Source organism: Ictalurus furcatus, chromosome 21 (assembly GCF_023375685.1).
Source record: "Ictalurus furcatus strain D&B chromosome 21, Billie_1.0, whole genome shotgun sequence".
NCBI classification, from domain to species: Eukaryota; Metazoa; Chordata; class Actinopteri; order Siluriformes; family Ictaluridae; genus Ictalurus; species Ictalurus furcatus.
Window position 1 is genome coordinate 11,267,798 of NC_071275.1, and position 20,316 is coordinate 11,288,113.

Consider the following 20,316-nt stretch of genomic DNA (forward strand, 5'->3'; position numbering starts at 1 on the left):
TGTGTAGCACGACGGCATTACAACCTCGGTCTGTGAGCTTTCTGCTGACCCATGACTTCATGCCCCGTTGAAAAGTGACAGGAGTTTTATGACTTTGAAAGCAGGCGGCTGCTGAGATCAGAGCTAATCCGACCATGCATCGTTTACAAACGCACTAACGTCCTGCTTGAGCTGAACTGAGATCAGATCTGCATCGCTGTCTAAGTCCGTGTTAGATCAGACAAACTACGTTCCCACACTTTACAACATACCGATTCCCATGCTGTTCAAAATGACATCCAGACAAGCATTATTTATACAAAAACACAGATTTGGACAGATTAAAATCAGATCGCTTCAACCATTTCTGGTCTACAAATGAATATTTTGTATATATAAGCTAACCCAACCATGTCCTAACACATTCTACATCATAACACACCTCCATGTCAGCAAGATGGAAATGTCTAGGCAAGAATCTTTCTATCCTGGTCTTTCGGATTCCGTAAGCGGTTCACGGGCAGAATTTCCTTATGACACCAGTTCGATAGACTCAATCTACACGACTGTTCAATCTGCAAATGTTTTTTTTTTTTTTTTTTTTAAATGACTGAGAACAATAGACTTTGAGGAAATTTTTAAAACTCTGTGTCAGTGTGACGTATAATGATGTACTAAACCGATCAGCAGTGAGATTAAACCCACTGACAGGTGACTTTTCATAATAACAACATTGATTATCTCATTACAGTGGCACCTGCTTTAGTAGTTATTGTACCGTCTATGTAAAAAAAAATTAAAACAAATAAAAATTATGTTAAAATGTGTGTGTCTTATTTAGTTGTGTCGTCTCATGTAGTTAAGCGTGTTGTTTTATGTAGCACCATGGTCCTGAAGGAGCGTTGTTTCATTTCACTGTGTACTGTATAATAAAGCCACTTGACTTGACCTATCGAGGTGGGGGATATATTTATTAGGCAGAAAGTTAACGGTCAGTACTTGAAGTTGACGTGTTGGAAGCAGGAAAAATGGGCAAGCGTAAGAATCTGAGCGACTTTGACAAAAGGGCCAAAATGTGATGGCTAGACGATGACAGGTCTTGTGGGGTGTTCCCAGTATGCAGTGGTCAGTATCTACCAAAAGTGGTCCAATGAAGGACAACCGGTGATCCAGGGACAGGGTCATGGGTGCCCAAAGCTCACTGATGCGTGTGGGGACAGAAGGCTAGCCCATCTGGTCTGATCACACAGAAGAGATACTGTAGCACAAACTGCTGAAAAAGCACAAACAGCTGGCGCTGATAGAAAGGAGTCAGACCAGTCAGAGTGCCCATGCTGACCCCTGTCCACCACTGAAAACACCTACAAAACATCTGTATTTATTTGAGATCCACCATCAGCATCCATTCCTCACACACAACAGACCAAAAGACACAACAAACACAAGAACGTTATAAGAACGCTAACTCCATCATGACGTACGTGTTTGTTTTTATAAAGGGAGTTTCCAGATTCCTTTTTGCTGTCCTAATTTAGACTTGAAGTTCCAAGTTATTAGAAGGGGATTCTAGGTCTTGAGTGTCACAGGAGACTGACATTTGAGAGACCATGAGTTCGAATCATGATGATGCCACAGGAGACAGAGAGACCGTTATCGATGCTACTCTCTCACCTGTCTGTCAAAGTGACACAAAATCAAGATGTCAGTTCTCTTCTGCATCCCTCCATCAACAATCCATCCCATTTCCAAGCTGATGTTTAGCCTTTCAGCCCCAGATCTGAACACACAACCAACTAGGGGTCTATAGTCTGATGTTCTTCTATCATTCAGCTCCTGAGGGTGCTCGGTTACACTGGGATGGATATACTCCTAAAATTCTCTCTCTCCAAGCAACGTCAACACTCGCTCACATTTCTCTCCGCTTATTACTTTACCAACACCGTCGTGTTCTCACTGCTTTCTCTTTAAACAAAACCTGCGACCTCATGTGCCAATGTAAGCGCCGTTCCTTCCAAAAGGAATGAAAGAGGCTAGTGTTATATGTTAGAGAGGTGATTCTATATAACACAGCAATAACTAGGTTTGTAGCCACGCATCAACACAGAACCTCTGCAGGAGATGCAGCAGCATCCGGCTTTCCTTGGTGACTGTTTCAGAGCTGTTCTTTGAGAATGAGCACTATATGGGACACAGATTACCTTACAGAAGGACTCGGAGGTATCTTCATCCTAATCAATCGAGAGCAAAACAAAGCTGCATGCATAAAACTCAATAAAGCCGCTGTGCTAGTTAAGTTCAGGGAACTTTCTTTACGTGTGTGCCAATATTTTCCGTAATCATTCAAATGAATTCCATTAATGACCTACTATACTGTATGGAAATGAATTCAGGGTCACACAGGAACTTCTACTGAACTCCTCCTGTTGAATTTGGATTGGAAAGTAACTCCAAGCATGAATTGGAACCAACTGACAAACTACCTTTGTGGGATTTAATTAGGTATTTAAACACAGGGGTAGCTAAAATTTAACGCGTGGGTCGTCCAAACATAATACACAGTCGTTGTATTATTACACACTTAATAATGTGTATAATCGTGTATACTTCATAATAATACACAGTCAGTGTATTACTGTATACACAGTAGTGTGTGTAAATACAGCATATCACCATTTTTTTATGCATGCACTTCAGTCTTAAGGCCTCTTCGGTTGTGCCTCTGAGGAACCCTGAAAGCTTCTATGAAGAAGCCTACAAAAGAGTCTATAATTATTATTAAGGGCTCCAAATAGAATGATTTTAAGGGGGCCAAGAATCCTTAATTATGGGGGTGGCTGTGGCTCGGGTGGTAGAGTGGGTTTTCCACTAATTGTAGGGTTGGCGGTTCGATTCCCGGCCCACATGACTCTACATACCGAAGTGTCCTTGGGCAAGACACTGAACCCCAAGTTGCTCCCGATGGCAAGTTAGTGCCTTGCATGGCAGCTCTGCTACCATTGGTGTGTGTGTGTGTGTGTGTGTGTGTGTGTGTGTGTGTGTGAGAATGGGTGAATGAGACCCAGTGTAAAGCGCTTTGGATAAAAGCGCTATATAAGTGCAGACCACTGATCTGAACACAATCCAATGAAGGATTGAAGAACATTTCCAGCACTAAGAGACTGCATATGGAGCTAGTGCTATAGATGTATCCGTGCTTATAGAGACTGCAGGTCCTTCCAGGAAACCAAGTTCTCCCATTCCATTCATAACGTGCACACATTTGTTTGGTTTGGAGCTTTAACTGGCAAAAAGATACCAAAAATGTGGATGGCTTTGACACAAGGAGTTAAACCTGCTGGCTTTGTTTTGTACAGAGTGAACAGCACAACAAACAGTTGATCTGTAACACACTTTAAACGACTAATCTCTGCTAATCTGAACCCGGTGATCCCACCCAGACTTTCTAAAATGAAGAACACGTGAAGGGGACCTACACAACATTTTAAATGCTGTCTGTCCTGACAGTAACGCAGCTGCAAATCACAGGTTTATATAAAGGCACTCGTTTGCTGAACATTTATGGAAGGAGTCCCTGGTGTCTGCGCTTTGTAAAGTAGTAACTAAGTTTTCAGATATCTTCAGGACAGAGGAGTTTACGCTTTGCAATTTCTCTGAAGCTCCGAAAAGAGAGGCTGGTGAGCGAGAAGAAAGATGACTGAGCACTCACCTGGTCTCAGGTATCCCATGCTGAACCTGTTATATGCAGTGAAGCACGGCAGCCTGTAACAGCCCCTAAAATGGTGCCAGTAAGCAGAATAGTACGTCGAATAAACAGAGCTGAGATGAAGCCCAGTGCAGACAAAAGAAAGCACCAGCCACATGGGTGATGGCATGCTGAGGAACACTTCAGTCCCAGTGATGGACACCAATACGGACACGAGCGAGGATCAGAGTGAGGTTGGGTGATCAGTGAAGAAACCAGGAGTCAAGAGTGTTTCTTTCTTTTCATTCCTCCCTCACATATATAGTCGTACTCGCTTCAGCTCTCTCTCTCTTTCTCAGTCCCCTCCTTTTCCGTAACTTCACACTCCTTTTTTTGTGGGCCGATTCAACACAGTTAAAAAGAATTTCAGCTTTCTGTTAAACATAGATTCACCCAAAAATCATCTGTGAAAATCACAGTATTTGCTCTGCTCACAGATGTGTCTCGGTTTAAAAAAGGTTTTGGAACTCTACGTGTTAGCCTGATTTCAGTAATAAGCCGCTGACAGACCGTCTGATTACATCATACTTAAAAAAAATAATAAACAAATAAATAAGCCAGAAAGATGAGGAATGAACAATACATGATTTAGCGTATTGGATTTTTCCCACAAACTCTTCAGTGAGACCAATGAGTGAATTTCTACACGATGGCAGTAATTAGTGTGATGGGAAGCACAGCTGAGCGTTATTCAGTCTCCAGCCAAACATTCTGTACAAACGCTGCACACAAGAGGGCACTCTAAAACATGAAGCTTTTTGATATATTTTTTCAACATTCACTAGGCTCTCTCTAATAATGACTTGTGTGCTTAGGGTCGTTGTCTTGCTGCATGACCCAGTTTCCCATGAGATTCAGATCATAGACAATCTCCTGAAATTTTCCTTTAGAATTCAGACTTCAATGTTCCATCAGTGACAGATTGGCAGCAATGTTCTTTTTGGAGAGCAGTAGTTTTCTCCTTGCAGCCCTGCCATGCACACCATTATTGTTCAGTGTTCTCCTGATGGTGGACTCTTGAACATTAACATTAGCCAATGTGAGAGAGACCTTTAGATGCTTAGAAGTTACCCTGGGTTCCTTTGTGACCTCGTGAACTATTACATGTCTTGCTCTTGGAGTGATCTTTGTTGGTCTCCACTCCTGAGGAGGGGAACAATGATCTTAAATTTCCTCCATTTGTACACAATCTGTCTGACTGTGGATTGGTGGAGTCCAAACTCTTTAGAGATGGTTTTGTGACCTTTTCCAACCTGATGAGCTTCAACAACTCTTCTTTCTGACGTCCTCAGAAATCTCCTTTGTTCGTGCCATGATATACTTCCACTAACACGTGTTGTGAAGATCAGAATCTGATAGATCCCTGTTCTTTAAATAAAACAGGACACTCACTCACTCACAACCGATTGTCATCCTATTGATGGAAAACACTTGACTCTAATTGCACCTTCAGATTAATTGCTAATCCTAGACATTCACATACTTTTGCCACTCACAGATGTGTAATATTGGATCATTTTCCTCAATAAATAAATGACCAAGTATAATATTTTTGTCCCATTTGTTTTAATTGAGTTCTCTTTATCTACTTTTAGGATGTGTGTGAAAATCCGATGATTTACATTTTAGGTGATATTTATGCAGAAATATAGAACATTCTAAAGGGTTCGCAAACTTTCAAGCACTACTGTGCATCTTCATTTGTTTTTGTACTTTCTGAACTACATTTAGATGCACAATTTATTTACATATGCTGCACAAATATGGTTATGATTATTAAAATTATTACTGAAACAATTTACTTTATAATACAGTACAGATGGAATCAACACAGAGAATAAAAGCAATAAACAATGCGGACTTAATACTCTAGATGGAAACAGTTATTTTAAAACATTTTAAGGAATAATTTGCAAGCCTTAATGTAATAAGTTAAAGATTAATTTGATTTAAAAACTAGTTGCTCACTGATTAATTCATTAAAAGTTGTAATTACAGTACATCTTAATGCAACACTAATTGTTCATTCAGGTCTGTAGGTGTAAATTCGATGCTTGTGAAGGAAACAAAGATTGAAACATTTCTTTTAAGACTCCATAGCCAGACTCCCTCAAGACCATGAGCCAGAACAGTACTCTGATATGACCTTCAGCCCGTCGACACTATACGCTGCTGTATTAACACTGTACTGTAGTGTGTGTGTGTCTGTGTAGACAAAATCCAGCTGCTGTTTCAGTCCAGACCTGCTAGTAGTTTTTTTGGCCTGGTACTGAAGTGCCATGTGCTCAGGTAAAGATACGGACTCGTCTCTTCCTGTAAGTCGGGTCTGGGGCTGATTAGCATACACATTCCACAAACCTGTGGTATTCCGGGAGGTGTTTTGGGGGCGAGATTGGAGAGGAAGAGGATGATAAGGGTGGAGAATGAGACGATATGAAGCTTTTGGATGGTCAAGCAGGCGCCAAATTCAAGATCAACTTCTGAAGTGAGATCATTTAGCAACGTCTATGAAGTGACTTTAATTAGACTCTCAAGGAGATGGAGTGTGTAAGACGTACTGCACTGTGTGCAACAAGAAAAGAAAAAAAAAACACACACACATACTTTTTAATGATGTAAAAGATCTGGAAGTTTTGTGGGAGTTTCATAAAGAATGGAGGAAAGGAGCCAGTGAAGGTCCTGGCACGAGAGGCGTGCTGCAGCGCTGGCATTCGCGGTGCTGACTCTCGGTGTTTCTGCTCGAGCTCGTCATGAAAACACTTTCAGACGGTAAACAGATCTGATTGAGTACTGTATACTCACCGCTTCGGATCCATCTTTTATAGCTAATAAAGACGCAGATGCAGTAAATAGTAAATACAGCAGTTATTTGTCAACACTAACGTCTTTATTTAGTGTTTATATTCTTACTCTTGAACGATTCTTGACGAAATACGATTATGACTGAAATCACTGTTCTGACTCATGATTATTTGATGCTGAATTACGTGATCAAATTACATTTAAAACCACATCATCTCCAAAACTGATCAAATAAAATGGCGTTTCTCGCCTTCAATTCGCCGATTTCTACTTCACATGTGCTTTCACCAAACCCCCCTCAATTCAATATTTAACCTTTCACCTCTCGACACCTCGTAAACACGCATGTGAGGGCCAAGGGACTTAGCCTTGGTGATTTACTTCTAGTTTGCAAGTTTTAAACTGGATCATGACGGCACTTTAAAACGTTAAACTGTACTCTTTTGAGTTTTATCATGCAGCTACTGATGTGGAAAAATGAAAAAACATAATGAATGGCACAAGTGGCAGGTACTGATGTACCTGATGCTCTTTGCTCATTTATATGTACCTGCTACAATTGATTTGCTGTCCATTAGATGGCAAGATCCTTTCCATGATGGAGTGAATCTGCACAGCCTAATGAGTATTGTATTGATCATGATGAAAGGAGGACACCTGAGTGATGGAGTCACGACCTCTTTAAAAGTCAATAAGCCGCAGCAGAGATGTAGCGTAATGGAGTGCAGAGGTTCACGAAGAGGCTCATCATGCCTCACGCTAAAGTCTGTGACATGTTGCCTCAGGGTGTATTACCACGTAATGCAAGACCTCACCACTCCGACGTCTACAATCACTTCCAGACGCAGACAGAACACGTCTGCGTGTCAGTACGTCTCATGTGATTAGAGTCACATGTCAAAATCAAGAGACGTTTTGTTGGATGGCATACAAATGAAGTAATGAGAAAAGTTAGGACCTCCTGCACAAACTTTATTCGATCAGAGCTTCCTCTTTAGTGCTCACCTTGGCAGGTCTTGCCGTCCTCCTTGAGTTCCTGTCCTGAAGGACACTTGCAATAGAAGCTGCCAATAGTGTTACAGCATACAGCCTCGCAGCCTCCGTTCGTCTCCTCACACTCGTTCACGTCTGATGGAGAGAGAGAACACAAAACAGTTCAACCCGAATCCTTTGGCAATCATACCATGTATAAAGAGCCAGGTCAAGAACCACGAATGTATAATCAGGGGGTTATATGAAAATAATGCAGATCCTTTGACCAACCAGCTTAGAGAATTCAACTACAGTGGTACAAGTCTTCATTTGTTTATTTTTTTTAATGTGTGTGAACACAAAATCACAGCCACGGACTGTAAAAATAATAATGGAGCAAGTTCTCCAAATATCATAGAGGAAGTAAACAGCAGGAGGTTTCATCATTCCATCAGTTCCACCACATGTGAGCATCTCTCACCTCAGACGCATGCAGATATTTACACCACTCACACCTCACAATTGTGCATTCCCCAAACATGGCAGTTATTTCAGTAAACACCTCATCACACCGGCCTCCAGACACCATTTACAATGCAGAAAGGTGTTCTGACAATTACTGACGTGATTACGTGAAATTCCCCGAGTACTGTTTCAAAACCTCGCAAAAGTAAAAGCTAAGCCCAATATTTTTCCTCCAAGTGGTCCTGATTTTACACACGAGGTCTACCACAAGCTCTAAGCAACCACATTCCTGTACGATCCTGAACTCATCCTGAACAAAAACATGATGGAGGATCTTCTTCTTCTCTCTCTCTTGGGGAACCCATAAAGGTTATACATAGAACTCTACTCGAAACAGAATGCTTTCCTATCAGAAAAGGGTATTGTTATCCAATAAACCATAAAGAACCATTTTTATGTACCAAGTACCAGTAATATTTAGCTAAATGTTAAACTCCTGACAGGTTCTACTGTAGATATTCTTAAGAAGAAGAAGAAGATCATTTGAAAAGCATAACATGACGTTTGTAACACAGACACATCCAGAAATCTCTTCAAAAAGGGTTCTATTTGCCTTATTCCTGTGTGAGGAACTCTGAAAGGCCCTATATAGAACCATACAACAGAGTGATTCCCCATCAGAGAAAGTTCCAAGTTTTACCCCATTGGGAAGCAAAGATCATTCTTTATAATGAAGACTGTAATTAAACCAAAGTGCTGCTGAAATGTTATTATACTGTACACTGACAACATGATCCATCTACCACCATAAAGGTCTCTTGAACTTGTTTCTCTTGGAGAACCATATAGATTGAACCATATAACAGAAAAAGGTTCCGAACCATTATCCACCAAAATAACATTTCTCAATAGTTCTTTGGATTGGGTTCATTGGATAATTACAGGTTCTTAGCTTCCAAAAAAAGTGTGTGTAGTCAGGGTCAACAAGGTCTTCGCAGCTACTTCAACAGAGCTAAAAGCTCAAAACAAGCACAAAGAATTGAGCAATGATATGTTCAATAAAACACTGCAACGCACACAAAGATTGTTTTACTTCAACAGTTTCACCTGAATCCTAGACAATAGTTCAGTAGACCTCTGAAATCATGCATGGATCACCCGCAGGTTCTAGCACAGGACACACAAATGCACGATTCCAGATGGCAATGTCACCTTGCGTTAAATCCCAGCGTTTGGGCTAATGGTCTCAAGTTCAAAGGTGAATGGGGAACAAATCGGTTTGCCCCCCTCATAAAGTTTGTGTGGTCAGAAAGAGCTACAGACGGTTGAAATGTAATATCCAAAAATAACATATGAACAAACAAAGCATCAATCTTGGTTTATATATTCATCTGGTTCAAATTAGACCTCTATTAATAGACAGAAAACCAGACAAAACTCTGTATTGTTAAAAAAAAAAAAAAAATTCTAAACATTACCTCTTAAATTATTTAACCCTTTAAACTCTGACGAGCCGGGACGCATTCCTCACTGTCATAGCTACAACTTTATTGTGGTTTCTAGGGCTGGGTCATGTAATAAAAAAAATCATATCATGATATTTCAAAACATTTTCCACGATAGACGATATGTTTATTCCACTCCATATATTTCAATATATTCTATATGTTTATTCCATTAAATATTACTTCGACTCACCGAGTGACCACAATTAACTCTTTCATACATCCACGAAATATTCATTTCCTCTTTTTATTCAAATACACATCACAATCAGCCAGTCATCGCAATCAGACTGTGAGGAGTATTTGACATATCCCTGAACACTTCTGCAGCACACAATCGACAAATAATATCAGAGTAACGAGTGATAAATTATGGAAACGGGAATTGAGCTTGATCACGAAGAATCAGATGCATTTTCATGGCCCAAAACCTGTTGCATCAGACTCCAAGTATGTTAGATTGGAATATTTAAAGTCTTTGTGGCGAATAATGACCATTCCTATGATACAGGAAACTGATGTGCGATAAATTATTCAATTTTCGCTTTCAATAAAACAAATTTAATCTCTACAGTACTCCTACCAGTGGTTTCTAAACATAGAAGAAAATCCATTCCTTCATTCTGACATGCATGTGGTGCTCCTCTAGGCACAACTAACACCACTTTTAGATGTTTGTTCAGTTGTTTCTCATCGTGTTGCCTCGTTATGTGTGCCCTGTTCACGGGTTAATGCATTTTAACAAGCCTCCAGTCAGAGCTACTGACCCTCCTGCAAAGCTCAGTTACAGCACCTGAGCACCAGGCTTCGGCTCTCACTGACATCAACTCTTTTACTGGAGGCCAAAAGCTGTGACTTATAGCATTTACAATTTTGGATTTCTTTCACTGTACTATCAGTATGGCCCATAAACACATCCATCACTTCGTAGAAACCATTATCTGATGCCAGTAAAAACTACCAGTGACTCCTCAGCTTTCTGTTCATGCCTGTTCATCCCTTACAACACCCCAAACCCAGTATGTCACAAAACCTGTAAATACAGAAGATTTGTGTGCTTGTATTCCTGACTTGCGCTGTGTGTCTTCCTGTGATGTAGCCAAGCTGCTATGTAGCCTAACACTGATAGCATAGTTTCGGAGTCTTGTGCTAACAGGCTGTACGCCAAAGTAAATCTCTGGAGATAGATAGCGTCACTTGGGTCATCGTTAGCACAGAGACCGTTCACAGAGAACACAGCATTTCTAGACATGCAAGGACCAATAACATAATTGTGAGATCATGGCATGAGTAACCAGCGTTATTGGTGCATTTAAATAACCACAGATTCACACGTGTTGGAAAATTGCACGATGTGATGTGGTTCATTGGGCAGTCCGTACAGGATTTCGTAGAGTTTTTTGTGATTGTTGTGACCAAAAATGCTCGATTTTGCTGCATTTATTTTTTTTCAAAATTGACTTGAATTGGTAAAATTGTTTTGCACGGTCTTTTGCAGTGATGTTTGGTGGTAAATGAGACCTTTTAGCTGTACTCATGTTCGACGCACGTGAATTTGGCGTTGTGATGACGTCACATGACGCATCTTGCCCCAAATCTGCAGAAAATATACGGTCATTTTGAAAAATTTCAAAAGATTACAATTTCTGAATATTGCGTTTCCTTGATTTTGCGCTTATTTCTGCGATCGCATAATCCCAAATTGCTGGAGGAACTGCTTGGGTGCTGGGTTAAAGATAACTGCTATGAGATAATCTCATAGCAGAGATTTAAATTGTTAAATCTCTTAACAATTTAAGAGATTCGACAAAGCAACCGGAAGTCATTTATTTTCAGTGAGACCTGGAGATTTCCTAAAATAATACTCGTTTAACACCGCCAACCCAGTTACAAAGCTAGAAACGAACCCAGAAAAATCACTCGTTAGATTCAACACAGTGGTTGTGTATGAAAACAAACAACCCCAACAACAACAACAACAACAACAACAACAACTTCTTTAAGAGTGAACTTTTTCACTTGACAGTATAACGTCACACACATATACAAAATAAAACAAGCCTACCAACTGCAAAACATCATATATACATATAAAAGATACACAAGATTCTAATATCTGTTACACAAAACACAAATCTCGTAGAATTTAAATTAAAATTACTTTGTGTGTCGTTTGGGGGCGAGTCGGCTCTTTGAATCGGCTCTTTTAGGTTGAGAGTTGATTCGTATACAGGAGACGTTTTTAACTCAATTTTTTCTATATATATGCAATACATTAACACCTCCAGGGTAATTTAGCAAAACTGTAATATCTCCTGACACATTTTCAGAGAAAGAACTATAAATCACTTAACTATAATCACTGGTGAGTCAAATAATAGACTGACTCACTACAATAGCCAGAATTTCCCATCACTAATTGAGAGAGAGAGAGAGAGAGAGAGAGAGAGAGACTTAATGCTATGAGGCCTAAATATTAAGAATTACAGAGCCTACACTGCCTTCTACTGTTGGTTTGGTGTATACACAGACACTGAAAACATAAAATAAAATATTTAAAAAAAAAAAAAAATTTAAATATAGTTTAAATATAATAATATTGTATGAGTAGATATTCTTTCAAATTGTCCCAATTTGTCAGCTTGGCCAGACAGGACAATAATTGTCTTGTTTGTTCCACATGTGCTAAATGTGTGTCCCATCTGTTTTTTATTCCTCTTTCTGTTTGTCTCTCTGCATTTCTGATCATATAAAAAAATTTAAACCCTATGTTCCTGTTATAGTCTTTATTAGTATAAATGTCACACACACACATACCAACCACACCCGCACACTTTTACTGAAATACAGTACTGTAACCATCTGTGCATTTTCCAAACCAGAATATTTCCTAAAAGTTGATCAATTAGATACAGGAGGAGATGCTCCGTCATCCACCTACACTACACTACTGTCTGCTCCGGACCAAAAGGAGGGATGAAACGTCGCCAAATTATATGATACAGCTCTAAATAAATACTTTTTAATGCCTCTAGTGTTACTATAGAGGAATCATATTAGGGCTTAATTTGAAAAGAAATAAAGAAAACAAAAATCATCCCTTTGAATGATTGTTATTATGAGGATCTGTTAACTCTATTACTGTATAAGTGAAAGGAAATAGGAGTTAGGAGAAATTATCGATTTGTGTTTCAAATCTTGGGAATTTTCTTACTATGTAATTATGAATTTTATGTTTCTAAAATGAAAGACCTTTCTACAACTAAAAGCAATTTCATGACATTTAGAAATAAAACCACACAAGTTAAGAATAAAGCATTTGAAATGTAAAACATTACTCAGCTTCCAACTAATCATTATTGGTATAATTACATTAACTTTATAAGCTTATAAGAATCCCTGGCTAATTAAAAAAAAAAAAATCCATCGATCCATAAATACTAAAAATGACCCGTCAGATTTTAAAATAAATTAATTTTTTTATGCATATATATGGTGTTAATCATGTCTCTGAGGTAGAGTCTCTCAAGATAAATACATTACCTTTTATACGCTCGCAAATGAAATGAAATTAAATACAGGAACATTTTTTAAATGTAAAAAAGATTTATTTACATTATACCTATTACTGACGTTCGGTCCAATTCACTTTATCAATTTCCGAGAAGTTCAAGCCATTCTTTAAACCTGAAGAAAACCACCTAAAAATCACATACAACCTGACTCAAAAGAACAGATAAAAAAAATTCTCTGTTAACTTGGTTGTAGGAGTCTTCTAATGACGCTCAGTCCTGTTTACACACAAACAGCTGCGCTTGCTTTAAATATCCTTCAGAGAATTAACTACAGCCAGAAACGGAAAAAAAAAAACGATCACAGAGTTAACGAGGTATTCAGATGTAGTAGGCGGAAAACAATTTCAGGCTACAGCAGTGTAGCTGCTATAACATAACATAAGTGAGAACAGGAACTTATTTGTTTTGCGGACGTTCAATAGTATTAAACGTAACTATAAGTGGATAAAAAGTATCATGTTTGATGCTGTTCTTTAATACATAAATAAATAAATAAATAAATAAATGTTGAATTTGAAAAATTGCAGTGGCATAAGAGGAATAAAACACTTCATGCTTGAACTTTGGGATAGTAAGAATGACTCCGCTTCATCACACCACCCCATCACTGATTATTTTACTATAACTGTACCACACACACTCACACACACACACAGACACACACACACACACACACACACACGTGTGTTTAATTCCTTACTGAATGTATTAATTCTATAAATTAAATGGAATTGCTGAGTGATAAGGGTTCACAGATGAAAGACATCCCAAAGGCACCATTAGGCCAACAACAACAGGACAAGGAAACGTCTTTCTTGATGATTCACTTAAAAGAATCATAGATGAAGGAATTGAGTCACTAAAGACTAAAGTGAGTCATAATGACTGATTAATAAAACCAGCTGTAATAAGCAATAAACAATCACTACCAAATGAGCCTAATTTTAGGACTAGACTACTGATTTAATAATTGAAATACAGTCTTCAATACAAATTTCTTCTCCGAGGAATCAAAAAGTAAACCAAGTGATCGTTTTGCCTGGCGCAGAAATGAGTCGAACTGACGAGTCAGCATTTAGTAAAGACGTTTCTCACAGCAGCAAAGAGGACAAAGACTGCGTGCAAATTCTCCGCATATCTCTCATTTTAACCAGCTGCGTTTGGTTTCCACACTTTTTTTTGTTCCTAAGGCATGTGTTGACAGGACACGGCAGACAAATAACCGCCGTCGCTCGATAGATAACACGTAGCCATCAGCGGCCTGGACTCAGAGACTCCAAAATACTGGCTGGAATACAGCAGTGATGCAAATTTACACTCCGGAGTGAAGAGCATCAGCGTAAAAACTAGTGTTTTTTTCTAATACATAAATAGGAACAGACTGAACAGTTAGTCTGATTAAGGGGACATAAAGAATATACTGAAAATTGTGTGACATTTGTGGTTTTGTTGCATTAACATCATATGTTACTGCTAGCGCAATTACAATTTCAACCAACACAGGTGATAAGAGTCAGGTCAAAAAAAAACTCAGTCAGTCTTATTAAGAAGAAATCCAGTGTAGAAGTAGTGGAGACTTTGGAGCAAACTCTGGACTCAAAATCCCAAAGTGCAATGCAGCTACACGACTCAGCTGTACAAGATGACGAGTGATGGAGATGGCGTTGAGAGCAGTATTAGCATGAACGTTCAAGCAATGGAAGCTGATCTGTTTGATCATGGTGTACAGATGACAATCCATCTAGGATTCCAAGCAAGCAAACGCTGCAATATTCAGGAGCTTGCGATGTTTTTCAAAATTACCACAGATTCTGGCCAAGACACGTCACGTGACGTCATCACAGCACACATTCAGCCGTAGTCCTCTTCAATTCACGTGCGGCGAACATGGGTACAGCTAAAAGGTCTCAATTTACCAACAAACATCACTGCGAAAGATTGCACGCAGTTGCAATTTTATCGATTCAAGTAGTTTTCCGCAAAAATCTTCACAAATCTTCACAATTTCCCCATTAATTATAATCAGACAGTTGGGACTCATTTCTATTTGCGGCAGCATGATCGTGCCCCGCTAACCATAAGCACTAAGACAACTCTGAGTACTGATAATCGTAACATATAGCTTAGAACATATGGCTAGTGGTTTAACACTTAAAATGTACTCTGTCATGTTTAGCGTGCTTTTACACCTACGGTATTAAGTTTATATGCGTCAAGTCTTTTTCAAAGTGAATTTCATTCTATTGTTTCATTTGCTATTTGGTTGCGCCTACCAGATAAACATTTTTAAAATAATAATAATAATAATAATAATAATAATAATAATAATACAGTGGAAAATGTTGATGATAATGTTAATCATACAGAAAAGTTGGAGTAATGTTGTAGGAAAGTTTATAAAAGGTTATATTAAAAACATTCCTAGATATCCAGAAAACTTTTCCAGAACCGTAACGTTCAGAAAACGTTTCGCAAACGTAAACGCCTGAGCTGGGTTACCCGTCGACGAATAAGATTGCAGCTGTTGTCTGTGTGCACTTATACAAGATGACCGAGTGTTGGCTCGGGTTTGTCCGGCTCTGATCACATCCAGCCTGAGGACGCTGTAGTTATCAAAGCAAAACACAATCAGCCGACACATTATCGTTTTCTAAACCCAGAGTAAAGTTGTTGAGTTAAATGGCTTTACACGGTTGTGTCAAAAACAGGCCCTGCTTTCATAATGAAGCCATCAGAGAGTCCACATCTGTCTGCTGAGGGTCATCATGAGGGCAAATACATCAGCACTGAAGACATTAGCACATGAGAGAATGAAGCTTAGGAAATGCTTTGTCTTGTCTCGAATGCAGTCACTGGGCTGATTTCACACTTGCCTTCTTTTTCCCCACCAGTGGAGGTTTTACGTGATGCTCAGAATATGGCACTTTGAAGAAGCTCTAGTCTAGAGGCCATGAAGCATTGTGTTTTGTTTTTATTTTTCACCATTGAGTAAAGACTGAGAAGACAAACAGTGTAGACCACGACAGATGTTTACGTTAATTTACAGCAGTGCTCTCCAGTGATTTGTAGCTGATTTACAGCTTATATTTTACTAACATATAAAAACAATCCTTAAATCGACTGTCCACGAGTGTTGACGCTTTGCATGAAATGGATAAAATTGTAATTTCTTTAAAAATAAGAACTTATAAAGCACCCAGACGGAAGATCTGGAGAAGAATGAACTCCTGCAGGCTGAGTGAATGCAGAGAGCGTTACAGTCATTAAGGATGATGAATGTGACTGAAGGCTTGGTGGGGGTCTGCAGTAATTACTCAATGTTTCACTAAGTATCACCACAGGAAGTACAGCAATAAAGAACAGGAAACCGCACAAGAATGATGTTGATGCTTCATATTAGCCTTCTCCTTCTCCCTCATCGTAAAAATCTGTACCTTCTTCTGTCAAACATCGTCTTGTTTGAATTGTTTATGACCTCGACAGAAAAACAGATTCATTCACATTTAATTTTGTCAACATTTTGGGAATTTGTTTTAAAATTGTGAAATATCTGAATGGAAAGCCAGCGTGTTCGTGTCAGAAATCAGTATACAAATGTCCGCATACAAGGAAGAGCATCGATATAACGATAACCTTCAAGACCGTGAAGCTTGTGGCCAGAAAAGTGTAGAAACTACACAGTCTCACACTTTTGCACATTGCAAAATTCACAAGTTGTAGAAAATCCTGCTTCTTCATTTCGAATATTGTCTTTCCCTCTTCACTTCCCTTTTTCCCCTCTGTTTTTGTTACTAGCGGTGGACGTTATGTAAATGCATTCCTCCAACAAACGGATCTGATTAAATGACTATGCTTGAATTGATTCTATGATAAACAGTCAGGTTAAATGTCTACAGCAGGTATTTGGGTCCCACATAACTGAACATCTTTTACGTTCTTCCCTTTTAAGATTACAAAGTCTCTACTGACCATAAATCTTTTTTTACTAGTACACGGAGGCGCAGCTATAAACCAAGATGAAGGCCGAGTTAGAACTCTCACTGCGTAAATCTTTACAGCTGACCTGTGGAAACACGTCGAAAACCTCCGTTATTCCTCTGCTGTTCCTCGCGAGGTTTCATGATTAAATGTTTTACTTTAATAGTATGAAAAATGGCCCTCAGCTGAAAGTGGTTCACCTCGCATTTCCATGCTTGATAGCTCAAATTGGAGCCAAGAATGCAGGCATGTTTAACAACGACAAGAAAAAAAAAAAACATCAGATGTTTTAGAGATGAGGTTTAAGCCTGATTTATACACAAGAAAACTGACCTGAGATGTAGGACAAGTCTACAGGTTAACTGAATTTATTCTCCTGTAATGTAAACAGCAAAAACATTTAACCTGGACGTGTTATTGTAAATGTTTATGCCCGGATTTGACCCACCCTGAACCCTGAACATGAGCAGGTGGTTGAGGACAAATGTAGCGGTGAACCATGAACACTGTGAAGCACAAAACGTCTTTCACACTCGCATGGGTTACATGAAATCCTGGAGGAGGTGCAGAGCTTCCAAAAGTTTTTTTAAAAAAAAGTTCAGAAATGCGCAAGTGACATCAAGCACTTTTCTTTTAAATACTTCTGACCAAACAGGTAACAAGTTGGGGTGCAAGTGAGAAAAACAAACATTAAGGACACAAACAGCTAAAATCTCCAAGCCAGACCATAGTTAAATCACCAGTCCATCTGACATGCCGGTGGCCCGTAGAACTGAAGGTTTTGTGAAAGCTACATTTATTATGCCTCGCTGCTCAGATCTTCACATACGACCCTGTTGACCTGACGTAAAGCGTGTTCATTAGGCACACTGCTCCCTCACCCTCCCGGGTCACCGTGATGGACCTCCAGCACGGCTTCAACACTGCTGCATTCAGCAAAACAGGAGTGCCATGGAAATCCATCATCCACTACAATCTTCTGATCTAAAAGATGTGAGCGGATTTATGACCTCAGTATAGCTCCGAGCTTTTTCACTACGCCAGAGTAAAAGATATGGTGATGACTGACACGGGTCAAATCGCTAGAGAGAAAAGGGGATTACTATACTCTTGGATCCGATGGAGGAATTCTGATACTTGTCCGGTGACTTAGCCCATAATTACACAGGAGGAGTTCGTAGCCTCGCCTGGGGATGGAGGGGGGGAGAGCATTTTTACAGGGATTCAACACACACAAAGCTTTGCAAGAAGATATATGATACATATAGGATACTAGATAGATCCTTAAAGGTGTGCAGGCAATCCAGAAGGCCAGTCCTGTATCGACTTAGATTAAGGTTTGTTATAATACAATTTTAGCAAAGTGTCATCTAGCACATTTGAGCACTCCATCTGTATACCTGTTCAGCCTTTATGTATTTTGAAAAGGACAACATAAGTGTCAAGGGTGTTTATGTGGATTTTTTATAGGACTCAGAACTCTTTTAATACATCTTCCGCCATTTTAGGGGACTAGCATACGTTACTGTCCAATTATTTATTACATTGCATGCCAACATCTACACGTGAACCTGTGCAATTTGAAGACAAAAAATTTCAGAGCTCAATATCTCTGAATGTAAAATGGCAACGTTTACACTCCTGCTGTGGCAGAAGATCGGAAATTGTTTCTGAAGGGCACATCTGAAGACCTCGTTAACCACGTGATCGTATCTTTCCGTGTCTGTCTGCAGTCTGAATGTAGACCAAGTGCAGCTGTTAATGCGTAAACAGCACTGACGGTCATTACAAATCTAAGGACACGCATTGCTTTCTTTTGCGTGTGAATAGAGACCGGTGTGGTCAGAGCGGTTCTCTTTATCTGATTTCCTCCGTTTTAGGGCTCTATAAATAATGGGACGAACGAACATATTATAAAAATTGGTCATGTTTAGTACTTGATTGCAAGTACTGATGCTCTGCCAGGTTTATAATAAAACCCTGTGAAGTTCTTACTCGTTTTCTGGCTTTCTGGGATGTAGAATGTTTGGGGGGTTTGGGGGGGGGTGAATGGGAGAAACAATGTCGGAAACTAAGAAAGCTCTCAGTCACTTACCCAACATTCACACTAGCAAGCAGTATCACTTGTAGTTTGTCATTTGTGGGTGTGGCCTGTCCAGAATTTATTTTTAGCTCCAATGAGAAATGATTTATCTATCTATCTATCCATGTATACATACATACATACATACATACATATATATATATATAGAGAGAGAGAGAGATAGCGCTGACTAGTTAAACACAAATTAAATACTGCTCCAGTCAGAGTGAAAAATTCTTTTTTTGATGTACTAGCTTTGTTCTCAGATTAGATTAGAAAAGCAAGTTAACTACTAACTCAGCAGAGGCACCGACAATCTCTACTGCTTCCTGTCAAGCTTTATTTTACTTCATAATGTCTCTGTACACGTTTAATGAGAGGGTGTATGTGAAAGGATAAGATGAAAGTAAAGTTGTGAGTGGGGAACTGAAGAAACGTCAGACCACACGTGCCATAGGATTGACCGAGACGATCACTTGGATTCGCTGCATTACACGGTCTACCAAATTCTACCTAATTTTCTGGATACTAAACTCTGCTCCTGCTCCTTCTTTCCACGTGCTACACACTTCTGTCTTAAAAATGACAGCTGTTGGATTGGATTTAGGTGCAACCACTGAAAACCCTCTGGGTTTACCACTTGTTTAGTGATAAATTCCACACAGAGCACAAGGACAAGCAGTTGATGGAGAAACACGGGAGAATATGATCAGGGGAACATGATTAGCCGAGAGCACGAAGCCAGAAAGACCTTCATCCTTCATGGCATGCCAACTCCGTACGTCCTTCTTTCCTAGCATTATTATGTGCTAAACCCACATGAATATGTTGGATGTCATCACTTGCTGCCACATGGTACACCATTACAGGTAAGTATGATGGACAGGAATGCGGTAACAACAGTGTATTAGTGCAGAACTCCTGATTGAAATCATAACTGGCAGAAAAATGAAAAAAGGAGCTCATGTCGGCTTGTCATCTATTAAGAATTCTTTTCCTATCACTCAAAAAAAAAAAAAAAAAGCGCTCTTCTTGCTGAGAAATGTGCCTCTGGTAAGGACAGTTTTCTCAAACTGAAAAAACACTGAGTGAATGAGTAGAGCGTCTGAGTAGAGAAAATATTACCGTACTGCATCCAGAGACTTTCTATGAAGGCAAATTATGATGTAATCTCTGTGGTTTATGGTCTGGATAAGATCTTTCATCTTAGTTAAG

At 39.3% G+C, this 20,316-nt stretch overlaps 1 protein-coding gene across 2 annotated transcripts in view; it reads right to left on the minus strand.

The window, feature by feature from the left end:
• The window catches only part of megf6b (multiple EGF-like-domains 6b), a 54,307-nt gene that overhangs the window by 21,208 nt on the left and 12,783 nt on the right, over positions 1-20,316 (minus strand). For both annotated transcript variants that reach the window (XM_053653086.1, XM_053653085.1), the window contains one exon: positions 7,529-7,651. In XM_053653086.1, the coding sequence (XP_053509061.1) occupies positions 7,529-7,651 (123 nt within the window). The remainder of the gene's footprint in view (positions 1-7,528; positions 7,652-20,316) is intronic.